Source organism: Prinia subflava, chromosome 1 (genome assembly GCF_021018805.1).
Source record: "Prinia subflava isolate CZ2003 ecotype Zambia chromosome 1, Cam_Psub_1.2, whole genome shotgun sequence".
In the NCBI taxonomy this organism is placed as follows: domain Eukaryota; kingdom Metazoa; phylum Chordata; class Aves; order Passeriformes; family Cisticolidae; genus Prinia; species Prinia subflava.
In genome coordinates, this window is record NC_086247.1 from 52,501,609 (window position 1) to 52,521,512 (window position 19,904).

The 19,904-nt window shown below is 38.0% G+C and overlaps 1 protein-coding gene across 1 annotated transcript in view; it reads right to left on the reverse strand.

Moving 5' to 3' along the window:
• PIEZO2 (piezo type mechanosensitive ion channel component 2) overlaps window positions 1-19,904 on the reverse strand; it is a 287,153-nt gene that overhangs the window by 87,716 nt on the left and 179,533 nt on the right. The window contains exons 8-13 of the mRNA XM_063396709.1: window positions 11,259-11,421; window positions 6,077-6,208; window positions 4,979-5,017; window positions 3,523-3,661; window positions 3,058-3,194; window positions 720-956 (exon numbers count right to left, since the gene is read on the reverse strand). Coding sequence (XP_063252779.1) covers window positions 720-956; window positions 3,058-3,194; window positions 3,523-3,661; window positions 4,979-5,017; window positions 6,077-6,208; window positions 11,259-11,421 — 847 coding nt within the window. The remainder of the gene's footprint in view (window positions 1-719; window positions 957-3,057; window positions 3,195-3,522; window positions 3,662-4,978; window positions 5,018-6,076; window positions 6,209-11,258; window positions 11,422-19,904) is intronic.

A 19,904-nucleotide genomic window follows, 5' to 3' on the forward strand; every position in this document is an offset into this window, starting at 1 on the left:
TATCACAAGTGAAGCAGTGCCAACTAGATGCACTCCCTGAGATACTCCTCGTGGGTGCTCTAGGAAAAAAATCCTATTTTTGCTTGGTCCCTTCCCCTGGAGCAAACTTGCAGAACCAAATGCATTTTCAAGACGTTAAAGAAAAAATCTATCGTGTGCTGGGGTCAGCAAATTCTCTTTGTTCTAACCTGAAATGCATTTCAACTCGTGCTGATTCAGGTGTAAGGATAAAGAATTAAAACTCAGCCACAGCTATGTGTTGCTGCTTGTGTCAAACCATTAGGGAGTGAATAGTGTTGGTAATTGCAATGACAACACAGTTCCAGTTGCCATCATAGTCACAGACAGATCTGACATCCCATGGGTATTAATCTAATGAATCCAATAACACCTGGTTGAATCCAGTTTATAAAACCAAACAAGAGTGCAATTTCAATCCACCAAGTATCTTCCACAGAATTATTATGAAAACCTAAAAGGAGTTTGAAACATTTGCTCTACTATTAGCTTAATATGCAAGAAGCTGTTTTCTGAACACTCTTTCTAATGACTTACCCTTTAGAATACTCTTTCTAATGACTTACCCTTTAGAATTGCTACTGAAAGTGGTTACACTGAATATTGTGGATGCACTCCTAAAGAAATGTCAAGAGATCCATTTTATATTACAATATATTTTGTGGTTTCCTAAATAAATCTCATCTGTTTGTTACACTTACCTTTGATGCCAGCTCCTCAGGATTCTTTCTTTTTAGAAAACCAGATACTTGAGGAAGTTCTTTATCGTCGAGCTGAATACTCCATATATACTGTAATATTAGCAGTAAATTTCCATAAAAAACCATGAATGGTGAACTGATCATGGCGTATTTCCTTCGGTCCCGAATCATCCACAATGTGCAAGACCAGATCAGTAACACAAAAGTCAACCAGCTGTGATATGTGATGCTCCATGCCTTATGGGAGGAGGAAAGAGAGAAAAAAGTGTCCGCAGATGCATTCAGGAACAGCACATGCAGATTTCCAGTCACACTTCATTTACACTTCTCTATTCAGTGCATATTTTCATTTTCATCAGACTCTCACCCACATTAATCACCTACTGGACCAACTAAAATAAACTCCTTGTAGAATATGCAGAAAGTACATTCCGAAGGCAAACCCTGCTTGGTGCATTAGCTGCACTTTGCAAGCAGACTCGTTGCTTCTCATTACATCAAACTAAAAGAGATGGAAAATAAAGATTAAAGTTTGGGCACAGAAATTCTTCTTGCAAAACAGCAGCGAAGAATTCAGAGTAGGAATAGCAAAACCTAATCAATGGGTACTCCATTCAAGGCCTTTGATAGCATTACAGAACATTAACTCTGTAGCTTTTGTGGAATCAGTTTAAAATGGAAAGCCATGGTGTGCACCTACCTAACCTGAAGATCATTCAGTCTACAGCAACTGTGGTAAATTGCCTGAATACCCACAACTACAGAACATTTTCTACAGCTTTCAGAATTCAGTTATCGAAAACTTCTCTATTAAACACTCAAGAAAAGGATTAAGGGGGTTTAAATGTTTTTTTTATCTACATTGTGTTATTGATTTAGGACTGAATTTAGCTGTATGTATGCTGCTATAACTGTGGAATAACTGTCAATAAAGCATTTAAAAAGAAATAAAATTATTAATCATTAAGAATATTTCTATCAGGTTAGCTTAGCTCTCCTGGAAATTATGTCTTTTAAGGGTATGTGAAAAACACTGATATACTACTTCTCCATCCTCATATGAGAGAAAAGCTTACACTGAGCTGTCTTTGCCTGTAGTATAAATGGAATTTGCAACAGAACATACCACAAGTAAATTCATAAATTAACTTGGATCACATAAAATCAGCATGTGCCATGAAGAGAAAAGCTAGCATTAAACTACAAGTAACTTCTTCAAATACATATTCTCCTTTTATATTGAGACATATAATCCAGGGAATCAATTCAAATTAAAAGGGAAATCCAGACCTGGTCTAGCAGAAGGTGTCTCTGCCCAACTAGAGGGTTGGAACTAGATAAATTTTAAGGCACCTTCCAGCCCAAATCATTCTATGATCTAAGAAGTACATGAGTTTAAAAAAATAGGAAAAAAGTCACTGTGTCAATATGAAAATAACTGACAACTTGCTAATGTCTCAGAATGCATCAATCCAGATCCACATTTTGCACAAGGAGCCTGCCTTATTTACAGGGGAATCTTTTTCTGTTAAAAGATGGCAAATAAAGTTTGAAACTTTATGCAAACAAGAGGCAGCCAAGGTAATTTGTTTTACCATTTTTAATGCAAAATTGTGCCAAGAAGCTTTATACCTAATTTCATCATAGCTGAAACTTTTCCAAAACAGTAAAAGCAAAGCTTGCATTGGGAATACAGAAAGACATCTAGTCATTATGTGGAAACCTTGGTATAATGCAGCTCAAAGTAACTGAGCAACAAGGAGGCTTAAAAACAAGCAACGTCATGAAAAAAAAAGGGTGATAAGTAAAACAACACAGAAGTCTGCCTTGGCACAAAGTTGTATTTTCCTTAAGATCTTTCTGTGTCAATACAGGAAATCAGGCTTTATAGATCCTTTCTTCTCAGAGAGTCACTGGAATGCATGGATCACCTGAATTAGGAGCTATATTTTTACAGTTTTCTGCATCAGTATGACATAATTTAATTTTATTAGTAAATTTCCGAGTGGTGCAAACATGTGACAAACCTGCTTGTGCAGAAGCCTGAGAATCAATAGAAAACTGAGACACGGTGGTTTTCAGATATTCAACAGACAACAAAGCCTGGGGCTCCCAGTCCTGGAAATGTGTTGTCTTGTTTAAAGGTCTGTAACAGGCCTGGGAATTATGTATTAATAACTTCAAATGGACTCAAAATTATGCAGGCACCTTCTTCATATTTTTTAAGCCTGATGCAAAGACTTGCTGAAAACCAAACCATGAGACTACTTTCAGAAAAGGATGGAGAAGACACTTTTGTAAAATCAACAGCATTATTCTTTTTGTTGCCAGTACTTACCATCATAGCTATCAGAGCACAAATGTAGCTCTGTTTCATGATAAATTGAAACACAGAGACCAGGGCATGTAGTTTAACATTTTCTTTTTCCTCCTGAGTAACTTCTTCTTCTTCTTCCTCCTCCTCCTCTTCCTTTTCTAAGTAGAAAAAGAAATTCTTATTTGCATCCATGCCTGTGTGAAGATAGTACATGCATCCTCTCCTGAAATTATTTTGCTTGCAATCACTCTGATGGCTACTTCAAATCACTGTGTTGGTAGGCAAAGTATTTTGGATGGTATACACCTACAGCCCAGTTTACAAAACTGCCATATGGGCATCCATCATTGTGAGGTGACAGCAGTTATTAAACTTTAACAGGCCAAAGAGCTTACCAAAATGACCAGAAATGCTAGAGGCAGCGACGGGAGATACAGGATAGGAAAAACACACAGAAAAAACGACAACTCCTAGGCAATTTACTACCTGAGGGGCCATCCGAAGGCTCCCACTTGTACTGTGGCGTGGAGTACACGTCTGCTTTGGCTGGACCATTCTCCAGTGGCAGTGCGGGGTGGATGGTGTGATAGTCAGCAGGGTTCCCGTTCACTGTCACCAGCAGCACCTGCCGGGACACCGAGACAGGCACAGCATTTACCGAGGCTCTCAGAAGAGTGGGGCTCCTACTTCCCTGTTTTGCTACTCTTGGAGTGTTAAAGTTCAAACAGGTTAACAAGCAGATGCAGTTACTTCTGATATGCTGTAGTCATGTTGCATGCAAAAGTAACACAGAACAGCTTCCAAAACTGATTGTTATTAGACTTTTATGTCATACCAATAGCAGTAACCAAAAATTCATCCTCCTTATTAGGCAAACTACATCAGGATTTTTAGTTCACATCTAATTATTTCCAGTAGTTATTAAAATAATGGTTATAAATTACTTTCCAATTTGAATTATTAGTGGTGAGATCAATGTTTGCAGCTGTTAATAAAACCACTTTTGGTAATCATTGTTATTGATGACACATTTTTGTGACTTGGTAGTGCTAATTCAACACTCTTTTATTGTTTTATTTTTGTGACTTCAATTTCAGCCCTTGTGCTTGTTTGGATAAGGGCTCGAGCAATCACAATCATCATATCTTTCCTACTGGCAGAAATTCACATGCAATGGGTTAGTGATGGCAGTACGTGCTCAAGACTGACTTCTGCTCAGGCTGTGAGACAGGAGCATATCTTGCTTGTCAAAACTATGCACAGGCATGTGCAACAGCCTGTGAACAGTTTTACAATAGTATCTGGGTTATGTTCAGTCATATCCAGCTGCACCAAGTACAGACTGTGGAGCACATTTAGATTAGGCTATGCATGCTCCTAAAATTCATCTTTATCTTCATTCTTCTGTGTGTGCAAACAGAGGGGATGTTTCCCCTTTCAGAGTCTGCTAGGGTCTATAGCAGTCAAGATAAATGGATCATTTGCTGTCTGTTCAAATAAAGACTTGGATTTTGTGTAATCTGTAAATTGAACTCATATGCATTGTTGGTCGTGCTTATAAGCCTCAGCATTCCAACATGAATGAAATAAAAAATACAGCAAAGAAACTAAATCAAATTTAAAGGTGGCTTGCATTAGAAAGCATATTTTCATATCTTATTCAAACCCAGTGAAATAGCAAAGATCATTTGCCAGTTGGTACTACTGCAAGCAGCTTAATTTCAAGTGATCAATCAATGGCTTCTCAGGGAAATTATAAAGAAAGCAGAAGACAATTACATTTAGGATCATAAAGATTATAGGGCAAATGGCAGGTTGGTTAACTATAAATCTAGAAGTTTTACAAATGTCATCTAAGGTTTTATCTGCATGTATCATTGTTGTCTGTATTTACACACATTGAGAAAAACTGCAAAATTACAAAGACTAGTAGTATACTAACATCCGATGGCTTGTATTCATCTTGGGTCATTGACAGAAGCTGCAAAAAGCAATGCAAGAACAAATTATTACAGAAGCACAGCTCAAGCATTAGTAAGTCTGACTTCTTGAATACATGCATGCATATGTGCTGACTTTTGCAGATTTGCACCAAAAATTTCAGAAGGAATTCTTTAAAAGTCAGCAGAATTGTTCAATACCATAAAATTAGATTTGGTGTGCTGTAGCATTGACATAATTTTACTGTATGGTCCTGTGAATTTTAAACCAGAACTGAGAATGTTGCATTGACATTTTGGATACTAGGTCAAAGAATTAATCAGTATTGCATTATACTGATTAACTGCTTTCTAATGTCTTTCTAATGATCCAATGCTTAAAAACTAGGTTTTTAAACAATCATTAGAATTATTACAATTATAAAAATAGTTCCAATAAAACGGTGATGCAAATATAAAATATGATGCTTTATCCATTTGCCAGCTCATTTCCCATTACTATCATTATAGTGGATTTTTGGGCCTTGAGTATATGTGGCTTATGAACATTTATATGTCCCAAATTTGACAATAACTCAACAAATGAAATTTTGCAGTGCAGCTGGTGTAGACAGGTGGTAGAGAGCTGGACCCTTACAGGATATTTTACACAATTGCCTAAACTGCCTTGCTTTGTATCTTCAAAAAGGACACCAGTACGCTTAGGAGAGGGTAAGCTGGCAGTCCCCACTCACCAGTGACAGTGCTAATTAGCAGATACAAGGCAGATCAGATCTTTACACCTCTTCAGCTCCCTGACAGACTTTCTAGCTGTTTTGCTCAAAGATAATGGCCCCAAGCCAAAAGCCCTGTCCTACACTTCTTAAATGTGGAAGCTAAAAAGACAGAGCATGCTTTTTGTTTACATCCTTACACTGGTCCTTGGTTTTGTTTCATTCATTTTTACAAAATATATTCCTATCCTACTCTCCCATGCAGCCTTGATATTTTATCTCATTTATATAATCACACATGGAGACCTTACTTGCAAGCTGCGTAACACTGCTTCCCTTAATTCAAAGTAGTTGTGTAATGCAGAGACCCTTCCCCTCCAGTCTTACTTTTCTCTCATCAGTTGTATAGTGGCTTGCATACCACAGACTGCGTCTCCTCTCTGCTGTCATTGGGATTGGGCTGCAGGGAATTTCTTTGTCGTCTTCCCTGCTGACAGATTTCTCGTCATCGGGCGTCTGCTAAATGACAACAAATGACAGCACTAGCTACAGCTCTGTAAACACAATCGTAGCAGAGGAACTGAAATTTCCCCCCCAGCAGATGCTCCCTCTCCAAAGCACGTCTGAAGCACCTTTTAGTGGCTAATACACTTGGTTTAAGATAGATGAGTCTGAGATGACATTTTCAGAAACAATGACAAAGCTTTTCTATAACTGCTAGTTACATGACACCAGAATTACACAGACCCCCATGTCCTACCTTAACTTACCATATAACCACACCATAAAGACCTACAAATACATAAAATATAAAACCTGCAAGCTACACTGTTTAATTTTCAAGACAGTGTGTGCTATTTCAGCATCTTTGACCACTGTTCCATAATGTCTTTGCTGACAAGCTGGTAAGATACAGACTTGACCAATGGAGCACAAGCTGGATGGAGAAGTAGCCGAACTGCCTTTCTCCAAGTAGGGTAAAGGCTCAAAGACCAAAGGTAGATTGCCAGGAGTGGAGTTCCTCAGAAACTGGCACTAGGTCTGGTCCTGTTCAAAACCACCTGGATGGAGCTGCACCCACACAAAATTTGTGAATCACACTGAACTGGGAGGAAGTAAACAGGCCAGAAGATTCACCATACAGAGATGGGACAACAAAAACTGCACAAGGCTCAACATAGATAAAGTCCTGCAGCTGGAATAAACCCACTACAGTAAAAAGGCTGTGGACAGCCTGTGTGGGAAGCAGCTCCATGGAATAGGCTCTGGTGCAGAGCAAGCTGACAAAGAGCCAGCAGTGGACTGCACTCCAGCAGCAACAAAGGCAGACACGTCCTGGACTGCATCAGGCAGAGTACTGCCAGCAGATCAAGGGATGTGATTATTCCACTGTGCCTGGCAAGTGTCAGGCCCTACCTGCAACACAATTCTGGCATCCCCAGTTCAAGAGAGACACACAAAATCTGGAGAGGATCCCACAGAGAATTGTCAAGATGATTAGAGGCTTGGAGAAGCTGAAGGATGCAGGAATTAGGGTTTTTTTTCCAATTTACATCAATAAAATTACACTTTTAGAGAAGACAAGGGTAGTCCTCTCACAGGGAGGCATAGCCTTGTCATAGGACAAGAGGCTAAGGACACAATTTGATTCAGGGAAACACCTTCTGACTATTAAATTTTATAAAAAAAAAAAATATATATATATACATACACACACACATATATATTCACTATGAGAACAATGAATCATCCAAGGTTTGGCCCTGGAAAATCTAATCTGAGGCACTGCTCTCAAAAGAAGTTGCTTCACATGATCTTCCCAAATTCCTTCCAATCTGGTCTGTCCTGTGACTCTCATTTTCTCTAACCACGTGGTTCATTTCTCCATGTGAGATGGCAAATGTTATCACTAAGCTGAGAAGTGCAAACCACAGCAGGTTACAGCCTCTCTTTGAGCCCTACCAGAGCTCCTCCTGCACTGTGCCTCCTGAGTGGCAGCTTGCTGGGGAAACTGTTCTCATTGCTTGGGCTAAATCCTCTGATATAATAGAAGAATAAATCAGGGTGCTGGGCAGAGGTCTGCAAAGCTACCCATGGGAACAGGACATCCAAACATCCCAGATCATTTTGAAACTCTCCTCATTCCAATCCTAGCTGCAAGGTCCTATTTTTTACTTGACTTAGATAAACAATGATTATTAATTTAGTTTCACTTCTCAGAGGAAATGGTAGCACATTTCACATATGGTTGTGTATTTATATTTGATTGTAAAAGGGCATTCCTAGCAAAACTGTAAGATGAAATAAACTGATTCTGTACTTAAAATACTTGTCACTGCCATTTGAAACTTTAATATAAATATGAACCATAAAGAACTGCTTATCAAAGACATTTAGTTTGGCACCAGGGTGACAAGAACAATACAAAAGACCTAAGACACACACAATTATTTTAGTAAGATATTTTGAGCCTTAGACACAACAGGGAAGGGTGGGAAATCTTGTTTTCCCTTTGTCAGAAGAGGAAGAAAAGTCATAAAACACAGTACTAGTCACACAAGCACAACTTGTAAGAGTCCTTTGACTTGCTTAGTTTTTTTCAGTTGTTCCTCAGCAACTCTTAAATACCTTTTAATTCAAACAATTATAAAAACTTTATAAGAGGACTCTACATTCAAGTGCTGTAACTCTGCTGACTCCTGTACTATTACTTACCACTCACAGCACAGAATGAATGGGCTCTATTCATATATTCAGCACTAGCAGTTACAACCGTGAGCTGAAATCTCCAGAGACAGATTGCTTTTTCTTATTTGCAGAGGTAGAATTTCACAAGACTCAATGTTAGAACAAGTCAGGATCCAAAACAGCAAGCATAAGAAAAGCAAATCCTCCACTGACTGCCACAGTCACTTTGCATGAGCAAGATTCATTCAGAATCCCACATGGAGAGCATACACTGAAATTTCATACATGCACACCAAAAATGGAACCTTGAAATTCAAGATTTGAAGCGGGGGGGTGTTCCTGTAAAATTGTTCATCACCTTCAGCATTTAGAGACAGTCTCAACAGCATCTGTCTCAAAGACAATTCTTGCTGCTGTCCGGGGGAATTTTATCCACTAGAGGACCCCAAGATGTAATTCACAGGGAAAAAAAAAAAACCATCAAGTCTACATGCTTTACTCTGCTTTTAGCATCTGCTACACCAGTATTATATTTAGCTTATGTAATCTTTTTAGACTGAAAAAGTATTTCTTTCTTGTTTTGTTCAAAACGGGTTTTGTTCAAGAGCTTCTTATGAAGAAAATTCCTAAGATGAGCCACTTCTTACTGAACAGGACAGCAGTATATAGAGAACAACTTCTTTACACTAAACACTTCATAGCATTTTGTCTTTGCCATTTATTAAATTTCAGGTAGGTTAGTAGTGAAATCCTAAATACAGAGTAACTTCGAAGTCACTGGAGACTGCAAAGGCAAGTTATATACTTAGTTCCATAAGGAATCAAACGCACCACAGTATCTCAAGTTTAAAAACATTTCAATGAAATTGGAATGCAATTATTTCTGGATTTAAATAACTAAGAATGCAGTCTACCAGGGAAAAGTCAGTAGGAGAAATTTTAAATCCTGATCTATGACACCACTAAACAAAACCAAAATGCATATAGGGGAAAAAAAAAAGCCACAAGGAGAATGCGTGCAAAATACAGTAAATTTTGCAAATCTCAGCATCTCTAATGACAAGCACTTGCATCACTAACATCCTGTGCATCAAAAATAAGCATTAATGCATGGATACTCTTTCCTTTACAGTGTTCCCTTTTTAAAGCATCCATTTATCTTCGGAGGGAAGCATCATTTCCCTGGCATCTGAAGTTCCCATGGGAGTGCCAAGACTTTGTGTTGCCTCTCATGTAGCCATGAATTTGACATCAATGTTCCTTTAATTAATGTCTTTTAATGCTTACTCTAGCTCAACTGCTTGGAAAGCATCTCTAATTTCACTTGTTGGCAGTTCTCAGAGATTGGTTTTAATGTTTTATGGGAATATCTATCTCAGACACCACAAGCAGTCTAAAAAAAAGAACTGCAGGCAAGACCACTATAGTTCCTCTCAAGTCCCTGTAGGAAATTGCAGCTTTCACTGTCTCCTAGATAGAAAGACCCACTTCTCCCTGAAAAGGCACAGCAACTAATTTAGGTCCAACACCAAACTTTCAGATGGTGACTACTGGATGAAAACAACACAGGTACTGCAAATCAGCTCCCAGACTTGCTGAGATCACACAGCTCACACTGATTGCATTTCACATGTGGTTACTCCTCTGTGGGTAGTTCTTGTGGTTTTACTAAGCAGTTTGTGAGATGTGAAGTTTTAGTTACAGCCCCAGTGCTAAAATCATATTTTTATCTGGAAATCTTAGTTTTCATTTAAGGAAAGGAAAAAAAAAATCTAGTTTCCAGAAGAGGTAGCTGCAGAAAAAATAAAAGGAAAAAGACACTAAAGATACCAAATGCCAGAGGGTACTGGACCACAGTGATGTGACTTCAGAAAAGATAATATTAGGATTTCTGGAAACTTAAGACACAATTTTTTAATAGCTCAAGGTGATGGCTCTGGCATCATTCACCTTTGAAGCCCTATATATGTAACCCCAAATACCAGACATCTCAATTCAGAGGTGATGTATTTTGATTGCCTTTTTAAATGTTAAATGGTTACATTATCCATTACATGAAGAAACATCCTTAAAAGAAGAAAACCTTTAATATTTCTACTTGCTTCTACAAACTCCACTAATTCACAGCACAGTCATGAGTATTTTCATTGTGGATTACAGCACTACTAAACCTCAACTCAAAAAGTCATCAGGCCTCTGAGGATCAGGAAATTAATATAAGTAATGCCTAGGATCATCCTTTTTTACATTTTCAGTTTCTAAGCTTTTAAGATACCTCTGGGCTCCTATATACACATTTTCCTCTGAAACTGGAAAAAGTAAAGATTTCCATTTTTTTCTCCTTGTTCTCTTGCTCTTAAATGAAAACTAGTATTTCTCTCAGGCACGCAGGAGGAAAGGTTTTAAGAGCATTTTTCTATATCTATGATAAAATTGCAAATAGGTGTTTTGTCTTACCATATTCTGTGCCAAAATGTATCTTACCTCTGTTCTGGTAGACTAGCCTTAGGTATTGGCATTTCCCTTGATAGCACCTACACTTGAACCACAGACCCCAAATCATTTAGATTGGAAAAGACCTTTGAGATCACTGAGTCGATCAAGCCCAGCCACTACTGCATATGGATACCTTCCTTCCAAATAAAAGCATTAATGCTCTGCAATTGCATTCCTTACATAATTGTCCCAATGATTCTACTAACAATACCCATGTTAGATCAGACTCTTGGAGACACTTGGTGAAAAGACCAAATTCAAAGTACCACCTTGCACTTGCTGTCTGTTTCCCTCAATTTTCCTAAATTTTTGCACCTCTGTTAGCAAGTATCTGGCCAGTCTCAGAGTCATTAGTCATGGGAAGAGAGAAGGGAGTTACCCTTACAATGGGCTCTTGCAGCCAGAGGCGGATGAGAGTGGCGAGGGTGTAGTACATCACCAGCAGTAAGATGGGATTAGCGTGGTGATACCAAAATAAACGTGGATTTTTGATGATCATCCAAGTGCTTGAGCAGTTTGTCTGAGTAAGAGAAGTGACACCAAACAACCTGTGAAATAAAAAACCAAAGCAGCCATATTAGATAATAAACACCACATTTTAAAAATATTAAAAAAAAATTTGGGGGACAATTTTTGCTTATGTTTAATACTAATTGCTCTGTTCAAAAATAATATCTGCCATCACTTTTAAAATGCAGTGAGTATTTTCATTCCGCATATTTAGTCAAAAGAACTGATCTTGTGCAATCGCTTTTCGACGTGAAAAAATGGGAGTATAATAACATTACATCTACTATGTCCAGTGAGAAAACTTGCAATGACCTGCTCCCTGTAGATCCAGAGCTACAGAAACTGGAAAGAGAAAATCTGGCTGCAAGTCAATTTGGCAAATCACAGCAACATGACATTTCAGAGAGATTTAGTAAACTGACGTGTAACACCATTTCAGTCACCCTGCCAGGACACAGCTGTAAAGTATATCTTCTTGGCACACTGAACAGTTTACTGGTCTTTTCTTTTAAAAAGCTAATACTATTAATAAATTGTTATCTAATTATGCCAATGCTTAGGAACATACAGGGCTCTATTGAGTTCACAGCTTTTGTGAAAAAAAAGAGAAAATATTCAGAAAGGTTATTGTTTCAGATGACCAAATAATTGAGGGAAGAAAAAGAAGAACAATTAATTAGAAGCACTATTATCAATGACATGAGATATTTGATGTTTCTGGAAAAACAGTATTTCTGTCAAGTAAAGAACATATGTTGGCAAAAAATCCACTTAGTATTAAAATTCCCAACATTTTCAATTTAATACAAGAGGTTGGATGTCCAGTAGATGTGCTAAATACTGAAACAAAACTAATAAGAAACAATACTTAATCTAGCTCATTCATCCAAAAATTGCTTGCAGAGTTCCAAAGTTAGGGCATGAGCTACCAGTAGCATGTGTCAGTATTCATTATAACCACTTTTGTCTATTGACAAAAGCTTTTTTTACCATATTGTTTGTGAGAGTTTTCATTTTTTACCAAAACCAGATCTAAGAAACAATTAAGATGATCTCCTTATTGGTATAACAATAAATCCCAAACTACTGTTCCTCTGAAAGGGTAAACCAAACATATTAATGAAAAAACAAACCCAAACCCAAAACATGCAAGATTTTCTGCTGGGGGATTTAATTTTTGAGAGTGGCTAAAAGCTTAGTTCTTCCTTAATCTAGTAAAATCCAACACAAAAAGCTGAATGAAACAAAGAGTAAGTATGAAATTCAATAGAGATGTGCTGCCTGAAATCTGCCTTTGGATTCTGCAAAGTGAAAATGTTATATCTGATCTTAACTGCCACTCCTCATTCTGATCATCAACACAGGCCAAAGGTATAAACTTTAAGACCTTTCCGAGCTTTTGGGTGGATACAAGATTGGGAAAAAAACATTTAAAAAATCCTGCATACAAAGCAAATTGCTGTAATTTAAAGGAGCTGAAGGAGCTATGCTTGGAGCTGACTCAGACTCAAACTTCCATAGCATCCAAAAACATTTGGAGCTGATGTTACAGTTTGGCTCCATCTGAGTGAAATTCATGCTGGATTGTATTCTGTTCATATTTCTACCAGCATAGAGGAACATCTTGTTTGTCTGCTTTCCTCTCTCATACTGACTTGTCACTTTTGCCCATCAGTGATCAGGGTTGCTGAGTTCCTGTTAGTTTCATCTTCTACCTCTGTTTCACAACACAGTTCTCTTATTTTGGTTCATTTTAAGCTTTTCTATGAAAGCACAGCATGATTCACCCTATTTCTGTCTCATAAGCATCAGAATCAGAGTGAAATCCAGTTCTTACTGAAATGCAAAGTCTTTCCATTGACAGTTAGTGGTGAGTATTTCCTACAGAAATGAGGGAAAGTTCCTGAAGGTTCTCAGAACCTTCTGCCAAGCAGACATGACCTTCATATCACATATTCCATTCCCATAGTATCCTTTATGATATACTATAGCTAGAAAGTCAGAACAACTTGTGTTTTATCTCCACTGAAAAGAAAACATTCCACATAATCCTAATGGTTAGGAAATTTTATTATGTTTCAGTTATATTCGCATTATCTTAGTTTCATCGGCCAGCTCCAAATTATTCATACTTTATAATACTGGACTTAATTCTGCTCCCTTCTGGTCCTGCATTCAGCAAATATTCATAAGTTACAGTCCATCTTTTTCTTCTAAGTTGCCACATGGCCAGCAATGTAATGTATTTCACTTCAATTTATTCAATGTATTTTGCTTTGTCTCATAAATCATGGATGTATAAGATCCACTCCTCATTTCTGATTTCTCCTTGGGGTTTGAGACTTGTACTCACAATGTACTCAACACAACCTTCCCTGTTTATCACATTCAAAATTCACTGTTGTCTTGGGAATGCTCATTCTGTCTGTTCTGGCCTCCAATAATGCTACAAGTTGCTACTCACTCAGTATTTATGCTTCATCATTATCCTCCATGAGAACTGCTGGTGCAGAACATTTTTCAGAGGAATACAGTCATCTTCTCTTACACAAAGCTTCTAATTACACAGGGAAGACTGCCATAAAATGTATAAGCAATATAAATTACGGTATTATTCCTTCTGCATACTTCATTCTGCAAAGATGTCTTTACATTCAGTATTGATCCCAAGCAGCTGTGTTTGAGTCCAGCTCTGATCTTGGTGTGACTTCCTCTGACCCAACATAGATGTATGCCACAATTAAGGTCAGAATGAGTCCTACGTGGGAGAAACCCACTACCAAACAAGTACATGTGTGCCTGAATACAGAATATAATTAAAATAAATTATGAGAGACTTATTTATTAATGGATATATTTGGCTTTCCAAAAGACTGCATGCAATGTCACAAAAAATGGAGGTTTGCAAGATGGGAATAGATTATTATTTCTACTCTTACAAAGAACTAAAGCTGGGCTTTCCAAAGTCCTCACTGGTATTCTCAAAAATGCATAGCAGAAATAATTTGGAAAAAGTTATAGAAATTATGATAGGCCAAGGGGAACTTTAATGTCTGACTGAGAAACGCTCTGAAATAACACAGTGAAAAAGAGTTCTCAAAATAAAGGTAGCATAATTTTGTCCAGTTACTATTCTATAAGCTTGTTTCCTTGGAAAAGATTCCTTTTGATTTTGTAAATCATCCTTCTAGGAGATGCACCTGCATCTTTCATGACTTCCTGACAAAGCTGTAAGCTGTGACCATACAAAATTCTCACTTTCTCTATTAGTCTAACATTAAAATTCAGAAGAGGAAATTCAATTTCACTTGAAAACAGAAAAAGAAATTCCTGTTGCACTCACAGATATTTCACCTAAGGAGTTGCCAAATTTGCTAAAACTCCACATTGCTGAAAATTTTATTGCATGCATTACTTACTTACTACATTAATATATTATAAGAATTGGCATATTACTCATGGCACTAAATATAAACAAAAAATAGCCATGTAAGCAAAAATATGTTTCATACACAGATTTATCAAAGCAGTCATTACATATCTGTTAGGTCTGTAATTTTTTTTTTTTATTTTTTTTTTTTTTTTTTTTTTTTTTTTTTTTTTTTTTTTTTTTTTTTTTTTTTTTTTTTTTGTAAAAAACATATTTGTAATTTCAGATCCCGGATGTGCTCACATTTTAGGAGTTGACGTCAGGCAAGTATTTACCTTGTAACTTTCAAGGCCAGGAAAGGAAGTAATAATTCTGACTTCCTGCACAATGTAGGACACCCAATAATTCTTCTATTGAGCCACGATATTGTGGTTGAATAAAAGTTTATAGTCTAGAATGGCTTCCAATCTTGACTTCAGATGATAGAAAATCTTCTACTGTCTCTTACCCTTTTCTATGAGTTTTAGCTTCTGTAATAGGTTTGTCTGGATGAGATTTACAGTTGCTGCGTCTTTCTAAAACTCTGTGTACTCCTTTACATAGTGGTTTTCACTACACAACAGAGCAGGGGGTTATTTTTCTATATTGTCTCAAAGTTTGCATGAAGCTTACAGCCTGAAGAAAATGTCTGCATCAAACCACTCTAGGAGCTGCATTTTCTGATTTAGCATTTAATATTACAGGATGCCTTTATTCCTGTGGCCAGTACCTATTGCATGGTTATTCCCAGCAATGGCACCAGAACATTTTAGTGTGCTAGGTTGGATTTGGGCAATCCATCTTTGTAGAACTTCTGAAATTGTGTTGGATTTTATGAACTGTCTGAATCTTTATTTCATCTAGGTATCTTCTATTGCATATTTATTTCCCTCTCTTTACACAAAAGGAGATGAGAGTGGTGCCTGCAAGTCTGGGATAGGAGAAAGGAATATTGAGACTGACATTTGAATAGCTGAGCCCTAAATCGAGATGCTAAAAGTGACCAAATGAGAGATGAAAAGGGATGAGTACAGTAAACAAAGAAGAGGAGAATAAGGGACAGGAGAATATGGGAGGAAAGAGAACAACAAACTCCATAGAAATGGGACAAAAAATAGTATATTTGGAGAAGGTGGTGGTGGTTGTGATAGAAATATTAATTTTCTGAACCAAAAAGGACTGAAATACAGGGAGAAAAGTCAAAACTTCATGTTTCACAGTCCAAGCCCTGAATACTGAGTTTCATGAAGAAGAGTATTTGAAATACTGAAAGGGCTTTGTCCCAAACTCTGAACACTGCTTGAAGAGTGAACCTTTTTTCAAACATTGACTTAAAAGAGGTGCATACTGTTGTCAGGCTTGAAAATGTTCTGTGGGTAAGAGAGAGAAAGAAGTGGAAGGAACTGGAAAATAACTTAGCATAGAGAAAACATAATTCCTACTCAATCCACCTAAAAGTCAGGAGTCTCCTTTTCATACACAAGCCATCCTGTTGGGTTTTCCATACTTGGATAACAGAGCTACACAGAAGTTAAGATCCATAAACTTACATCCATAATGTCTCTTCCAAGGGAATGCTATGAGCCACCCCACTCCCCCTCTTTGGGCTATGTGCCCAAAGCAACACATGCTGTTGGAAAGCACTCAGCCAGTCCTGTGGTACCTTCAGACCCATCCTTGCCTTCCAGAAGGTTATTACTCCCCAGGCTGTTGGCTGGGAATTCAGACCATGCTGGGGCTAGTGCTCCAGGGTACACTGAACTGACACCACCACAGAAACAGCAGAACACTGGGAGGAAAGAGGTGGAAAAGTTGGCTGAAATGCATTAGGCATCCCAAAGAATTAGGGTTAAAGACAGCAGAAAGCATTTGGTTTCATGTGGCTTTTCAAAGGAAAAAAAAAAAAAAAAAGAATGAATGGAAAAATTGGCATTTGTCTTTCCAAATCACGTTATAAGATTCCAGAGGAGTTGATCCTTCATGTCTTCTCTTCAGCTCAGTGGGACAACTGTGTAGGGAGATACTGCAGCCACAAAACTCAGTTCACAGCTGTACTAAAGTTATTAAATGTATTCATCTTGGAGTGATACAAACTTTAAAAAGCATTGCAAGTATTTTTAGCACTAAAAAGCCCTAGACTCTGCCTTGGTTCAGACTTGGATAATACAGAATTGGCTAGGTGGAACTGCACCATATTAATGACCATAAAAATATTTGACTATTTGGGTTGAGAAACATTATGATAAATTTCAGCTTAACAGTTCAAAACATTTTTTTTTTGAAATATCTTTAAATGTAGACTGGAATTGTTTTTCTTCAGCATGTTGCTATCCCAACGCTATATTACAGGCATACACATAGTGAATGTAGACTTGGTAGGTAAGTAGATCGTTCTAACTTTTGTTTTAATGTCATCACATTTCTATAGCTCTTTAGCAGATGTCTTATGTCCTTTTTTTTCCTACCAAGTTTTGGTTTCCATAGCTTCTATTGGATCAAAGCTTTTCTGGCAATGACAAAACCAGCCCTTGTGTATCTCCCACCCTCTTCTGAACATCAGTGACTTTCTTTTAAAGGAAAACTAATTTCAAATGCACATCTACTGCATGAGAAACATGAAAAAGTGAGTAGTTTAAAATTTGTGTGCTAATATTTAAAACTTGTGTGCTAATCTCATCCATATAATGAGGACAGAGAGAAATTACAAGCCATTAATCAGGAAGCTATAGAGGAGAAATGATATCTTTAAGGGTGGTGAATTACATAAAAGCTTGCAAAACCTGTAAATACAACACAAATCTTAATTCAAGGAGAAAAAAAGGACCATATGGGCAGCTACAATAGAATCACTTTGTTTTCAAGTTCTTTAACAACTTTAAGATGATAAATATTATCTACTCTATAAACTGTTGTTTGTTTTGAAGTAACCAGATAATCAAATTTTCTCTGAGACTATCTGACTGGAAGCCGTTAAGGAATGGGCATCCATTAAAAATACTTCACATATCTGAAATAAAACAGCTTCCCTGAGGGGAATTTACATCTGAACATAAAGACTTGTGAGCTCTGTCACATGTCCTCCAATAATTTAGCTTTGTCTTTCTATTACAAAAGCTTTCATTGCTTTAGAAGCAATAATTCCCCACTGTTATCACTAAAAATATATATGGGTCTATTAATCCCTTGTTTACTGAGACAGAACCCATCTTCAAAAGCTTTAAATGAAGAAGATTTATCCTATCAATGGGGTTCTTCTTTGAATCCCTAAATCTTTTAATTACCCATGACATAGCTCAACTTTGCTCTGAGTTTCTATTGGGCATCAATACTGATGTTGTTTCTTTCAGCACATCAGCGAGCTAGAAAAGCAGCATGTTGCTGTAGCCTTTGGGGGCCTCTGCTGGGACTCCCAGAGGCTGTTACCTGATGAAGAGATGTACTGAAGCAGCAACTCCAGTATCTTTTCATTCCAATCAGACATCTGAGCATCTGGCACAGGGAGGACTGCCAGACAGGACAGCAAGAAGGTGGTGAAATGGGGATAAAAGTGCAGAAGATATTGCTTTAGGACTCCTGCCTGATAACTTAGCTAGAGCGACTCCATCAACATGATTATTCCTCACCAGGGCCAGCATTGTCACTGCTTTGACAGCAGCAGCCTGGCTCATGGTTAGATTAGGCAAATAGAGTTTGTTCTCAAATAAAATAAAGGCAAATAGTTGTTTGTTCTGTCACTAAAATAAAACTATTTTAAATGCAGCACCGTTTTGGGTTTTTGTGGGGTTTTTTTCCAAATAGCTTCAGCTACAAAGCAGAGGCAACTCAGGGAGGATGGAAGCTGAAGGAGTCAGGCAGCCTTGCTGGGACTACAGGATGGAGAGAGAACAGTCACCCCAGCAGAGAAGGCTGGTTGGCACCAGTGATTTGCCAGTTGCTCATCTTCCTCATGCACACACATATTCCCTGTGACCCTAAAGGGGCATGAAAAGCAACTGATACTGAACAGTACCACCTGAGTATGGACAACACCCAAGCCGCATGGAAAAAATTAAAAATACTTAATGTTCAGTTGGACTTTCTGCTCAGAGATGAAAGTAATGAGAAAACAGGTCCAGGCTTCTCAGGAGTCATGTGGAAAGCACGGGAAAGCCAAAGGTACGTTCAGAAACCTCCATGGACACAAGGCTCTCACCCTGTGAGAGGGTGAACTTGGACACTCAAGCACAGAATGGAAGGCACAGCTCAAATATGCCATAGCTCAACAATGACAAGGTTAACAATGGCTTTCTGTGCAAATTAATAACTGAGGCTATTGGTTTTTCACAGTGACTTGGCTGAGCTGCTGAAAGGGAAGGAGGCAACAGCCCCACCTCAGAAAGTCTTTCACAGGCAGAGCAAGGGATAGTCTGGTCTCAAAACTCAACCAGTAGTGCAGACCATGGGGAGCCTTGTTGTCCTAAGCTCAGGTGCTGGGAGAAGAACAGAAGAACGCATTTAAGACTTCAGCAGAAGTCATTTAGGAGGAGGAGACAGTGCTCAGATAACCCCAGTGAACATTAGCGTTCAGTGGGGTGGTGCTGACCAGAACATGAAGTGACCTGGTACAACAACTAACCATGCAGCTCCCTAAGAGCTTTACTGCTACTTCTCAGAGTAACATGTGCAGAAGAACAGAAATTGTTTTGAAGTGTAGCTTCATACTATTTTAACTTTGAGGTAACTTGGTCTGTGATCTAGGGCTCAGACTGCAGCCAAAGGCTTTGTGCTTTATTCCAAGTTCTGGCTATCAGGGGAGGGTTACGCGATTCATCTAACTTTCTGTTAGGGAATTTTTCCACCTCTGAAACAGGAGTGATGATACTTTTCAGTCCCATTGGGACAGTCTGCTAGGTTCAGTGAAGCATGCAGAGGAAAAGATTTTCCACTTACTCAGTTGGCAGTGAAACAGATTGAAAAAAACACAGGAGTGATGGATACCTTCATCAAGAGATTCTGCACTAGAAAGTATGAGCAAAGAAAATACTCCATTTTAGCAGCGAGTCCACTAAGGCAGAAATAAAACTATGATTCCCATTTGGCTTCAAACATAAAAAGAAAGTAAAATAACAGGAT